Here is a 14200-nt window from a genome sequence, read left to right as displayed (position 1 = left end):
CCAGGACTTCCGGATAGTGCTGGCCCCCCCCACCCCGGACAGCCTCTCTTCATGATTTCTGGGTATTGTAGTCCACCTTGTTCCGGTTTCTAGGGAATGAGCTGTTCTCAGTTACGTCTCTCTTCACCCCAAAAACTACAAAACCCAGAATATACCGCAAGTTCCTCTCGTCCAATAGGAACCCCTCATGTAGTGAGGCGCGGAGGCCGGCTCTCGCAACTCAAGATGGCGGACGAGAGTGAGACAGCAGTGAAGCCGCCGGCACCTCCGCTGCCGCAGATGATGGAAGGGAACGGAAACGGCCATGAGCACTGCAGCGACTGCGAGAACGAGGAGGACAACAGCTACAGCCGGGGGTAACGATATCCTCGGAGTCCAATTCCCGTCCAGTCTCCCACAACCTGGGTCTCTGGGGTGCGGGGAAGTCACCGGGAGCTTAGTGTAACCCCACCCCCATATTCTTATTGGCTGAGACGTTGGGGTCCTGCCTGGCGATTGGTTGCTGTCTTTGTCATTTACCAGGGTGGGTGCTCAGTATATTAAGGGCCGGAGACATTCAGTACTTTTATTATATAAAAGTTCTTCTGTGTAATGTTCCACTCGTGTGCTTCACCTGCATTCAGGGAAAAGAGCATGTTGGACGATGGTTTCAATGCACAACACGGGTCAGTGTAACAGAACAGTTCAAAGGAACGTTACTTATAGAGGTGTGTGAACAACGTGATTAGCAATAAACGAATAATAAAACATTTCGCTGCAGTTCACCTTCAATGAGGAAATAAATCAGGCTGTACAAACCATAATTATGTTGTAAAATATCACTACAGGAGAAACTCAAAATACAAACTTACCTTATAAAACCCTACGTGTAATTACTGTATGATAATGTTTTGATGTATTCGGTGCCTGTTGTTCCAAATAATCCATAAGTTTCCTGAACAATATATAATTAGATCCTGGATCTTTGCTCTGTTAACTTTGTGAAATAGCCTCAGAGCTTCAAGAAATTGAGTGATGTATCTTGGTCGGGGGGCTTGGAAGTGGGTTTAATACTGCATCTCCTGTACTTTACAGTTTTGCCTCCTAGTAATATTTGTTGCTTGGGCAGAAGAAATTCATCAGGCATTTCAATGTTGAGTTCTATTTCCAAATCAGGTTTTGTTCTTATAAGCCACACCCTGTCATCCTTCTTTCTTCATATTGTTACAGTGGCTGGTGCTGAAGTTCACTCTGTCCCTGTCTGTCTACATTTACATATATGTTTTTTAGTGGAAAGTTATGTGTAATTTTGGGTGAGTCTGTGGTGGTCTGATTTAGTGTGTGTGTGTGTGTGTGTGTGTGTGTGTGTGTGTGTGTATGTGTATGGTAGTCCCATTTTCATAGCCATGATGTCATTTGCAGTATTAGCAGTCGTCCTGTAGGTAAAAGTAGAAGGTTGAAATCTTTGGATAAACTTAAAAAAAAAAAAAAATCTATTGCCTTGTAGAGATGGAAGAACAAAGGATTATTTAGGTAGTTTACAGTTTGCTTGTGATGAATCCTGGGGTTGAAAAGATCTAGCTTTTATGTTTTTTGACCAGAATTAAAAATCACAAGAAGAATGTAGAAAAAAAGAAAGTTTGTTAGATCTGGTCTTATAAGAGTGTGTTCTTTTGCTATAACTCACAGCAGATAATAATGTAACAAAAGCCTTGAAACTTGAGATTCCTAAAAAAGAAAGCTTTTAAAGAGGAAATAGAAACAGGAAGAAGGGAAAGTGCAGCCCTCCTGAGTAGAAATCCTAATCATAGATGAGAGTTCTTGAATTCAAAAGTCATTTCAGAAGGGAAAGTATGGCTTTTTCTTTGCTGTGTGTGTAGTCGCTTTTATTTTTCTCTGCTAAACTGTTGCCCTGACCAACATCTATAGCTCTCTAATTGGTTTAGTTCTCTATGATCTGTGAATCACTTTGCAAAACTGTTTGACAGGAAGTTCTGTTTTATTTATAGTACAACAAAGAGGTAACCTTAAAAAAGAACTTTGACGGTGTTTTGTTGTTATTGTTGTTGCACGTGCATATATGGCCTGGATGAACAAATTTATTAGCATCCCAAATCTAGAGGTCTGTGTAAATGAGTTTGGAGGTGGCAGGTGAAAAACAGACGACCTAGCTTGGAGGACAGCCTACTTCTGACACTTGGAATCTAAGGTCAGATCTGAGGTCTTGAATCTGAGGAGTCAATATTTTCTTATTAATTGTCAGAGGAAATGATTTTGGGAAGAAGCAGTGTGGCACAGTGGGAAAAGCATGGATTTTGGGGTCATTCATACCTGGGTTCTAAGCCTGATTCTGACACTTGTCCTGTAACCTTGGGAAAGTTACTTCACCTCCAGTTGTAGGGATTAAATGAGATAACATCCAAATGCAGCCTTGCCCCTCCCTCGTGTTCTTTCTTCGTATCTTCCCTGTCCTCCTTCCCCCAGCTTGTGCTCTTATCCCATACCCTGTTGTTGTTGTGTGTGTGGTGTTGGTTTTTGTTTTTGGTTTGTTTGGTTTTTTTTTGTAGCTTTTATAACAGCAGTTAAATAACATGTGTCCACTCCCTGCCTCACCTGACTGTAAGGTGCCTGAGTACAGGGACCATATCTTTGAGATGCCTGGCACTTAATGGGCATTAGTGAGTATTTGCTGAATGAACAAATGGCAAATGTTAAAATCATGGCTCAATGTTAGTGGAATTTCTCCTCTCTGAGGGGAACAGTGTCAGATTTTTCTTACATACACACTTTCTTTCCCCAAATCAGTCTCACTGTAAGCCTTACAACAGTTTTCTGTGAACTGCTTACAGAAATCAGGGATCCTCTCATTTGCCCTGGAAAGTTTCCACTGTTTTGTTTTTGTTTTTTGTTTTGGCTTCTTGAAATTTTTCTTGTCTTTACTTAATATCACTTAAAATGCTTTCAAAAGTGATGTAAAAATTGGAGGGGAATACCTCCTTTCGATGCTAATGAGTCTTAAATACAATATGCAATAAAAGTTAATGATAGTTTAATCATTTTCTTAGGCCTTCCTTTTAGAAAGGGCTCATGGTACTTTACAGTAATGAAATAAGCTACGTTCGGGCACTGGAATAATAGGAAATACAGACATGCTAGTATCTTGTGTCCCTTTGTATATAAACTTAGTTCTTCACTTTTCTTATTATGTGTTTTTTCCATAATTTATAAATAAACATTTGATGAGTATTAATTTCACATATGCATTGAAACACAAATGTGGGGCGCCTGGGTGGCGCAGTCGGTTAAGCGTCCGACTTCAGCCAGGTCACGATCTCGCGGTCCGTGAGTTCGAGCCCCGCGTCAGGCTCTGGGCTGATGGCTCGGAGCCTGGAGCCTGTTTCCGATTCTGTGTCTCCCTCTCTCTCTGCCCCTCCCCCGTTCATGCTCTGTCTCTCTCTGTCCCAAAAATAAATTAAAAAAAAAAAAAACGTAAAAAAAAAAAGATTAAAAAAAAAAAAAGAAACACAAATGTGTGTTCACATGCCTACATGCAAGGTATACGTATATATCTATATGTATCTGCAGTTTTTCTATCAGCTATGTTTTTAAAAATCTACCCGACAAAGGCAGGCAGCATTTCCTCCCCAGTTACTTGCCTGACATAAGTTACCCTGAGCAATCGAGAGAAGAGTCAGGCTAAAGATAATCTTAATGCTGTATCCCCCTGCAGTTGACAGTTCATCTGTATGATTTAATTTGCTTGTTTGTTTTTAGTGGAAGGCTTTCCAAGAATTGTTATTAAAGGATAAACCTTATCAGCTAGCATTAGATTTTAGTTTTGGGTTAACAAACAAGTAAAGTTTATTTGGATGATTGGAACAGGAAAGGACTTTGATATTTTGTTCCTAGGATTCTTTTAGGATTTATTTTGCAGTGTCATTGATACTTCTGAAATGCTGGTAAGTTGTCCCTTTGATAAGGGATGTCTCTTTCCTTGTCCAGCTTTCTTTCTCCATGGGGACAGGTTGAGATGAGTTCTTGTAAGTTTACCTCACTAGTCCTGAGCTGTTATCCCTTACAAAGAAACTTAACAGAAAACAGAGGGCTTTTTGCAAGGAAATGCCATAAAGCCAGCCTCTCTTGCTTTTGTTTTATTCTTCAGATTCTCCGAGAGTGGTTCTTTCCATATTTATTTGATGGCCTGTAGCTGCATCTAGCTCTTGGAAACAAGAAGTCTTTTAGGTCCCTTTTTCGTAATTTCTCCCTTCAGCTTTTGGTTTTTCAAAACTAGATCAAAGCAGAAATGAAACGAGAAACCTCATCACTGATATCAAATAAGTGTTCTAATTTTATTTCCCAATTAAGTGGCAATTAAAAAAGAAACTAATCAAGGGCTGCTTCAAAGAGAAGAGACTGGAAAGCAGAGAAATGAAAAGTAAATGAGAGCCTATTTCAGGGAGACTGCTGCTGGTGGCAGACCAGTTTTGCTGATTTTTCACATTGTTTAACTCATGTGCTCACTCTGAAATTTCCCAGCTTTACCAAATCTGCAGTTAATCCTTCGCCTGCAGACTCCATAGATTTGGGGGCCATAGATGTAATAACTTTAGGAGGACCTCCTTCACAATTCTTCTCTGTAACCTTGTCGGAAATCTCTACCCTGCAGGCGCCTCTTCTGATTCCTCAAGGAAGGTGCTGTTGGGATTGTTGCATTTAAGGCAACACAAAACACGATGTTCTCTAGTGAGAGCAGCCACAATGGCAACAACAAAAAAGAAGCCAACTAATAAAATTCTTCGCCAGGGTCAGTTCTTGGTTGAAAATTTTTTCTGCTGCTGCTGACTTTGAGAGACAGCTGAGGGGGTTTCACTGTTGCTAAGTGTTTGATAAATGTTATCTGTGGACGCTGGTCGCTGCACTAAGCCCTCTCCATGGATCATGTCATAACAGACTTCACTTACAAACACTGATTTAGCTTTTGTAGTGGCGCTTGAGATTTGCTTCTCTGCTTCCTTTGACGCCCCTGGAGGATCCATTCTGAACTTGCTGGATTTCTTTCCCCCACCGCCTTGGTTTCTGCGTCCTGACTCTGCGGCAGTGTGAGTCCTGTCTTTGGGTCCATTCAGCAACCCGTGGACTTTCCCAGGCTAAGGATCCCGTTGGTGATGGAGATGGCCGGCCCCTTTCAACTCTTCTTAATGGATGAGTATCTCTTGCAGAGGCCATTCTAGTGGGTGAAGTTTCTGCCAGCATCGAGTCATTGCTCAGAAGATTACTGAAAGTGATCTCTGAACAGCATTTGATTGGACCTTGGAGTTGCCAGGTTACAGTCTGGCTCACCAAAGCAACCCAGAGGATGTGGAATTTACACTTCTCTCTCAATCCTGTTCTAAACAGCTTAGTATTTCAGAGCTTTTGTGACCCCTGAAGAAACCAGTTACCCTCCATGACAGGAACTGGCTCGTTCACCCTTAAAATTCTGGCTAACTGTCCCGGGAAGGGCCGAGGATGGCAGTGCAAGCAATTTTTGTGATCTCTTCGTACAACCTGCTGTTCTTTTCACAGGCCTCCTGGAGTACCTTGATGGCAGTGCTAAAGTGTTTCAACTTTTCCCATCATCTAGGATTCGCAGGCAGTTCTCTATATAAATAACTGATTGGTGGGACTCTGCAGAGTTTGGGGTGTTGCCTGCAGCCACAGCAGCGCAGAGGATAGGCATTTGATAGTGAGCCATGCCGTGTGGTTTCTTCTCGGGTGCCCTCGTATGCCACTTCATTCACCTCGTGGGCCTTTTGAGTACCAACAGGATTACTGGTGAACATATCACACCTCGTAAGTAAATTGATTTGCGGAAGGATTTCCTGAGATCCAAAAGTAGAATCAAAAGAATACTAGAGGCTAGGGTTTATTTAATAGGTTTCTGTGGAAATTTTGAATTTTGGCCCAAAGAATTAACTTCCAGTTTTTAGGGGTAGAAAGTAAGTGACGAAAAGTTGTGAATTTTATTTTCTGAACTCTTTGTTTCTTTGCTCTCCTGGTAAAAATTAAACCCATGGTCTGTGCTTAAGACCTTGGAACCATTTGAAACAGTTTCACTGGCACTTTCTTGTTTTAACTTTCCTAGGAATAGGACAGATCTGAAGGAGGGAGATGACAAATAAGGAAGTTGATAATTTAATAAGAAAGTCGATTGTTTAAAATCTCAACCAGTGGCCCAAAAGAGCACAGCGTCTCTGCTCCTTTCATAGAATATTAACACAGCTGTTCTATGGAAACATTACTGGAGATGTTTTGCTGACCCTCTTTTGGGCTCTAGCTTTTCAGGGTTTTATTTTAGTCTGTTATGCTGGAAAGCAGCAGTCAAGCACATCATTTGTTGAACTGTTAACTGCACTCGGCACGACTGGAGGTGCTGTAGGAAGCAGCTGTATAAGATATCCCTTGCTCAGGAAATTCTTAATCTTATTGGGAAGGTAGGGAGCAACACATTATATGTAGAGTATTAAGTTGTTTGGGAGATCATAATCTTAGATATCAGTGAGAGCTAGGGTAGTCAGAGGAGGCATCCTAAATAAAGCAGGGCTCAGTTTCCTCCTTGCATTTCGTGCTCCTCTGGTCCACAGAAATTTGTTTTAGGGCCCTGGGTGATGAAATGGTGTTCTTTTGGCTTTGGAGGAGTCTCACATAAGTTCCCATAGAAACAAGACTCTAGTGTTTGGGAAGGAATGGTCCGAGTCTTTCAAGATTGGTGGCTCGTCCCTGGGTACCAGTTGGTTAGTTGATGACCAGTTTGTCTCATGTCTCTGGGCCTTGGTTTCCTCTCCTGTAAACAGCAAGTTAAGCCTGGTGGCCCTGAGATTTCTTCCAGCCCTGGTGGCTGAGCTTGCAGTCACCCACAAGAACAGCTTTCTGTTCCCTCCTGCCACACACCTTTGAGTGGATTTTGTCCCCCACTTTGTGTGGATTTTGAGTGGATTCTGTCACTCCTGCCACCCAGGATGGAGAAGGGGCCTGCATTATGAACCGTTCCTGCTTGTGGCATTATCTGGAAGTTCTGTGCTCCTGCTGCTCATTTGTCAGCCTGCCCCTCCCTCCCACCCACTCATACATCCTGGCACTGCATTCTGTTTCTAGAAATCAGCACTAAGGCTCATTCTCTATTCCCTCCCTGAGCTCTGACTTTATACCAGAGCATCCGCAAGGTTTCTGTGTTTGAACTGAGAATATCTTGGCCTTCATTAAAAAATGACATTTCTTGGAGTGCCTGGCTGGTTCAGTCGGTAGAGCATGCAACTCTTGATCTTGGGGTCATGAGTTCGAGCCCCCGTGTTGGGCACAGCGCCTACTTAAATTAAAAAGATATGTATTTTAAGGTTATTTATTTATTTTGAGAGGGAGCGAGAGAGACGAGCAGGGGAGGGACAGAGTGAGAGAGAGAGAGGGAGAGGGAGAATCCCAAGCAGGCTCCCGTGCTGTCAGCCCAGAGCCTGATGCGGGGCTCAGTCCCACAAACTGTAAGATCATGACCTGAGCCAAAATCAAGAGACGCCTAATCGACTGAACCACGCAGGCACCCCATTAAAAAAATGTTTTTTAATGACATTTGAAAATTAATTTTTTTTAACATTTATTTATTTTTGGGAGACAGAGCATGAGCAGGGGCGGGGGTGCAGAGAGTGGGAGACACAGAATCCGAAGGAGGCTCCAGGCTCCTAGCTGTCAGTACAGAGCCTGCCCTGGGGCTTGAACTCATCAACTGTGAGATCGTGACTTGGGCCGAAGTCTGATGCTCAACTGACGGAGCCACTCAGGCGCCCCTTTAATTTTTTGATTGCTGTCTTCCCCGTTCTGGCTAATTCTGCTAATTCATCCCATATTCACTAGGGTTGGTCTTGAGCTTATCAACTTTAGAATGTAAACTTTAAAATTTTTATGTGAACTCTTATGTCCGTTTCCATTGTAGGGACCCCCTTCCCCCAGGAAGGCAAATTTCACTAACTCTTTCCTCATTATTTTGGAACCAAATAAGCCAAAGTTGGACTTTGATTTTTGTATTCTGTGGTTCTGGCCCATCTCTTTGGAGTGCGTTAAGGTGACTGGCAGGTTTAGAGAGCTCTCTGAGATTTGTTGCAATTTGCCGAATCCCTAGATGTCCTGGGATGCCTAGCAACTGGGTATGGCCCTCGGGTCCCTTTTTAAATGATGCCGAATTCTTAGAGGAGGACTAGCCTGCTTCAGTGGGGTCCTATGATTTGGTTCTCCCCAAATCCACATTGAAGCTATTCTCTGAAATGGTATTGGCTTCTTAGGACACTTCTTGAAGATTTACAAGGCCTCTGAGCTTGGTTTCTTATGAATAGTTAAAATTGCTGTAATCAGCTTGAAAACTAACCCTTTGGAAACCCTTTGGATTTCTTTGAAAATCTCTTCTCTGAGTCCAGTCCATTGTCATCCTGTCTGGGCTGTTGACTGTAAGACCATGGTGAGCTCATAATGTGTTCTCATGGATATAGCTCGGTACCTGGCAGCTCAGTGAAAATGACTCTTCTCGCTTTTAACTTCCCTTTGTTCTTCATCTGTCTGTATGCTTGACGTACAAGTTGAAACAGGATTGTTGCTCAGTAGGTACGTGTGCAAATTCAAGGCAGTACAAGGGAAATGAAGTTTGCTCTCTGGTTGTAGTTTGAGTCTTAGAGTTTGTCAGACATGTATGTTGGTGATGCATAAAACAGAACAAGTGCTCAGTCTAAGATCCTTCCACAAAAATGGGGTCCATGAGGCAATGGTTACACAGAAGTGTCTCCACTGAATAGCAGAGCAAAAGCAGGAAGATAGTTTTTAAGTGATTTTGCATTCTTGTAAAGATTTCTAAAGTCGGAGGAAGTAATCTCTTCTATTTTCCTTACGTGAAACTGTGTTTAGTAAGTTGGTTAATACACAGCACTTCTTCACCGTGACCTTTTTTATCCACAGAACTTTTGAAAAAATATTTTTTATGGTAATTCATAGGCAGGAACTAGGGAACTCATTCCATAAGCTGAAATGAATGAGGACTTACAAATTGTATCAACAGTGGGATACTGCTTTGTTTCCTAAATCAACCAGCTTTTAAACCTCATAATGCTTTATATAATCTTGAGAATGAAGTGAGAGTATGTCTGGAATTTAAAAACCACTTAAAGTTGTTATAGGCTGCAAATAGGCCTGTATATGATAACATCATTGAATTATTAAGTGGAAAATTTTTTCTTTAGGCCATAAATGACTTCCTGGTTAATGTTCTTTGCCATGGCCTTGAGGGTTTTGATGAGCATCTGGTTTTAAGGAGTTCACCTTATCCCCCCTCTGAATTTTATTGGTCTTTCTTTCATGTTATGCATTCTGTGTCTCATTAAGATAATACCTAGAGGGGTGCCTGGGTGGTTCAGTTGGTTAAGCCTCCGACTCTTGGTTTCGGCTCAGGTCATGATCTCACAGTTCTGTGAGTTCGAGCCCCACGTCAGGCTCTGTGCTGACCCTGCAGAGCCTGCTTGGGATATTCTCTCTCTCTCTCTCTCTCTCTCTCTCTCTCTCTGCCTCTGCCCCTCCTCTGCTCATGCTCTCTCTGTCTCTCTCAAAATAAATAAACTTAAAACAAAATTAAAAAAAAAAAAAGATAATACCTAGGAGTTGCACTTGCATCCTGACTTCATGACCTTACCCTTGGACTAAAGTAACCTCCAGCCTTTGGTAGACCTGACTCCGTAGTCTCCCTACGTCAGGGGCATTGAGAGGCCTGGCAGATGGGTGTAGGCAGTTATCACAGAGCAGGGCAAGGTGAGAGTGAATGAGCTAGTTGGGAACTGAAGGCTCTGGGCCTGAGAAGTTGGGCTTGATACATTCCAGGATAAGAGGCTGCTGTCACTGTAGGCTTTCTAGCATGGGAAGGACACACTTTCCAGCATGGAAACCCTTTCACAGAGGTAAGTCCCACAGCTGAACAGAGTTTAGGATGATGTAGAAAGATTATGAAGTCAGGGAGATCCAGGAAAGGCTGGAGGTAACTTTTGTCCACATGAAGTCTAGACGCCAGTGCTCCTACATCTCCAACAGGAAATGGCAGCACGTGGCTGTAGGTTGCCTTCTCCCTCTACAGTACCACTTGCTGTGAGAGGAAAATTAATATTCATAATCACCCCAAGGCATTTAAGACCAGGAAGACTTTCTGAATTACAAAATAAAGCTTAGATGGAATTTGCCATGATGGCATGGAAAACATTTTATGCTATTTTAATTCTTTGAAAATTGATTATCTAGAATATAAAGCAAACCCCCTGCGCTTAGCTGATCCTGCAGATTAGGGCTCAGTGTAGTCTCGGGTGGGACTGCTCATTTTTTTTTTTTTTTAATTTTTTTTTTTTCAACGTTTTTTATTTTTATTTTTGGGACAGAGAGAGACAGAGCATGAACGGGGGAGGGGCAGAGAGAGGGGGAGACACAGAATCGGAAACAGGCTCCAGGCTCCGAGCCGTCGGCCCAGAGCCTGACGCGGGGCTCGAACTCACGGACCGCGAGATCGTGACCTGGCTGAAGTCGGACACTTAACCGACTGCGCCACCCAGGCGCCCCGGGACTGCTCATTTTGAGTTTTTAATGGAAGATTTCCGGCGAACATGGTAGAGTCGCCTTAGGCATCGCTCCCAGGCTGACAATGCCAAAATCAGTTTAGACATGGCAGACGCCAGACATAGGTGACCCATGCACAGCACGGGTTTGAACCACATGGGTCCGCAAACTTGTAACGGTACAGCACTATCAATGGGTTTTCCTTAGGATTTCCTTGACAAGATTTTCTTTCTTTTTAGCTTACTTTATTTTAAGAATACAGTGTATAATACACATAACTACAAAATCTGTGTTAATTGACTTTATGTTATCGGTAAGGCTTCTCATCAACAGTAGGCTATTAGTAGTTAAGACTTTGGGGAATTGAAAGTTGCATGCAGATTTTTGACTGTGTGGGAGATTGGCACCCCTAACCCCTATGTCGTTTGAGGGTCAACTGTACAACCATAATGAGCAAAGCTAGATGCAAAGCGAGCCTTAAAATTCACCCATAAAATAAAGGAAACCCAATACAAAGATAAAATAAAGGAAACCAGAAATCAACAAGAATTGGGACAAAATATTAGGGAGCAAATGAATGGAAAATGTCAAAGAAGCCCAGTATAGTACATGATTTGTGTGTCAGTGAAGATATTGATAGAAAACAATGTTAGAAGGCTGTAGGAGACGGTTAAATTTGGCTAAGAGACTGTTTTTGCTGCATTCGTTGGGTGTGTCACGCAGAGGGAAACAGCACAAGGAAGTCGCCTTTAGTAGGCTCACAGGCATGTTTCATGTAATCTCTTTGTGGCAGGAGTGGCTGGGTGCTTCATTGTTGTTTTCCCCGGATCCCCAGTACTGGGTTTTGCCAGTTCTGGGTAATCACACAGCCTGAACCAGCTGATCGTCGTCCTCTGTCCCGCAGGCTCGATGTAGGCAGTTCTCGCGATTGTCTTCCTGGCTTGGACACGGATCGTAGCAACGCAAAACTGCCTTTTTCCTCGTTCCTTCCTCCCTTTCCAGCACCGCCTTGAGCTTTAGATCCAGCTGGGGAAGCTCACTAGACCAATTGCAGTGGGAGGGTGGGAGTGGGGGTGAGGAAGCTTTCCAAAAAGACTGCTATGGGCTGTCATCATTTTAAATTCAGGGCTCTAAGGAAGTATTGGTGGTATGAATGCCCTGCTAACAATTCGTTCGCCTCTGGAGCCAGCACTCTGGCAATCTGGAGAAAAAACACACATAAAATAGAAACAAGAATTGAAAAGTTCCTTCCAAACAAATAGGACGTTTCTTGCGCAGGCCCCCCTCCCACCCCACTCCCACCACCCCCAGAGCTGGTGGGAGTGAGGAGAGCTGTGTCCGCTGGTGTCCTCCAAATGCCCCTTTGGGACCTGGATTCTCTGGTCTGCTTCTGAAGCCAACAGGCCTGATTAAGGAAGGTCTGGCTCCACAGAAAGCTCTTTGTCAGTGTGGCTCAAAACAGATGATTTTTAAAAAACCCTGCATCAGTATTTACTTTGTCTTACAGTGGTTTGAGTCCAGCCAATGACACTGGAGCCAAAAAGAAGAAAAAGAAACAAAAAAAGAAGAAAGAGAAAGGCAGTGAGACAGATTCAGCCCAGGATCAGCCTGTGAAGGTAACAAGGAGGCTCTGTTTTCTTGTGACTGAGAGAGTTGCTTTTTCAGACTAAAGAGTTTGGGGGTGAACGTATAGGAACAATTCAGGTTGACAGTCTCCACTGGCATTACTTCAGGATGGAGGAGTTGGACCCCCCCTGCTGCCCTCTGCTGCCCTAGACCTAGGTGATGAAACTTCTGTCCGTACCTTAAAAGATGTAGCAGGTTAGACACTGACCCCCAGGCATGTTGCCCCCTTGGTATGTACAGGTACGGATAGCTGCATGGGGTGCTGTGCTAGGTTCCATAGAGCACTTCCGTCGGAACGGCCCCTGCCGCCTCGAGCAGTGGTTCTCAGTCTTTTCTGTCTCAGGTCCTCGCCAGTGGGAGAAGAAAAGGCCCGTTCTTTTGAAGGCCAACCTTTGTATATTGCAAGCATTCTCTTAGCGCCACGGTCATTGTAACGGAACCTGTGAGTCCCACGGTTGAGAACCACTGGCCTAGACCTTACAAGCCTAAGACTGACACTGATACAAGCGTCAGACTGATACAGAACACTGACCTGAAATTCAGAAGTATGGGGAGGGATTGGTTGGTTTCTTAAAAGAACAACATTACAAAACACAACACAACACAACACCAGCACCTTTTATTTCAGGTGAAGTGCTGCCCCCTTCCGAGTAGACCCCAGGAGGAGCTTAAACATATAATTCCTCTCTACGAATTGCCTCCAAAACAGTGTCTAACCCTCACAAGGAATCCAGTCTCCCTCCAGTATACCTACTGTGTTTGTGCCACGAATGTCATGCTCCATCTTGAATCTCCTACGTAATTGAGAAATGGCTTGAAGTAATTTTTTACCATTCTCAATATCAAATCCACTGTGAAAAAAAAAAACCACATCCCCACCGTTATTGACCACCGTGTTGGCCAGGTTCTTGCCCGGCGCTTCATTTAAATTAACCCCAAACCTTCAACATCCCTACTAGGGAGGTGGGGGTCTTCCTCGTTCTTAAGATGAGAGCCGTGGCTCAGCCACATCTCTGGGTCAGGGATTCTAGCCCAAGCCCGTGATTTGGCTTTAGAGACTTTTGTTTCATTGTTTGTCTGGGGGTGGGTATTCAGAAGACTCCAGGGGGATTTGAGCTCGAGCATGTATCAAAGTGATTCACTTTGAAATTAGAAATATTTAACAAAACACCATTTACACAGCACCTGCATGCTAGAGCAGGTAGCAGTGAAGAATCTAGGAAAAACAATAAGACGGAGAAAATGAAAATCACTCGTAGTCCTGTCTCCAGGAAAGATGCACTGTAAACATGTTCGTTTATGTTCTCCCTGTCCTCTATCTAAATGGGAAAAGAAAACAGTAAAGTAAAAATATCAGAAGAAATTATGAGTATTTTTATATCATCGTAAGCCTGACATAAGACCCAGAAACCATAAGAGAAAAATTGACAAATTTAAAACTTTTCTCGGGGCGCCTGGGTGGCGCAGTCGGTTAAGCGTCCGACTTCAGCCAGGTCACGATCTCGCGGTCTGTGAGTTCGAGCCCCGCGTCAGGCTCTGGGCCGATGGCTCGGAGCCTGGAGCCTGTTTCCGATTCTGTGTCTCCCTCTCTCTCTGCCCCTCCCCCGTTCATGCTCTGTCTCTCTCTGTCCCAAAAATAAATTAAAAATGTTGAAAAAAAAAAAATTAAAAAAAAAAACTTTTCTGTAAAAGTTAAAAAGATAAACAACAGGCTGGAAAAATATTTGTAATACATGAACCAGTTTAAACTAATGAAATGAGTAGGCAGTTTACAAAATTAAAACTGTTCCATTACTGTATGAAAAGATGGTTAAATTCACAATGAATGAAAGAAAATTAAAGCAATATTTTTTTTCTCCTAGATTGGTAGAGTTTTAAGATTTGGCAAATCTTATGATGAGGGTAAGGAGAAACGTGCTCACTTGGTTATTAATTGATATTAGTTAAATGAACACACTGTTCATTGCGCTATTGGTTGATACTGTTTTTA

General features: G+C 43.1%; 1 protein-coding gene across 1 annotated transcript in view; it reads left to right on the top strand.

Annotated features, from left to right (window-relative positions):
* Window positions 1-180: 180 nt before the first annotated feature.
* NMT1 (N-myristoyltransferase 1) overlaps window positions 181-14200 on the top strand; it is a 31826-nt gene continuing 17806 nt past the window's right edge. The window contains exons 1-2 of the mRNA XM_058705137.1: window positions 181-356; window positions 12092-12200. Coding sequence (XP_058561120.1) covers window positions 226-356; window positions 12092-12200 — 240 coding nt within the window. The 5' untranslated portion in view covers window positions 181-225. The remainder of the gene's footprint in view (window positions 357-12091; window positions 12201-14200) is intronic.

This window comes from Neofelis nebulosa, chromosome 16 (assembly GCF_028018385.1).
Source record: "Neofelis nebulosa isolate mNeoNeb1 chromosome 16, mNeoNeb1.pri, whole genome shotgun sequence".
In the NCBI taxonomy this organism is placed as follows: domain Eukaryota; kingdom Metazoa; phylum Chordata; class Mammalia; order Carnivora; family Felidae; genus Neofelis; species Neofelis nebulosa.
Note: the sequence above shows the minus strand (reverse complement) of the source record. Positions and strands in the feature narration are given on the sequence as shown.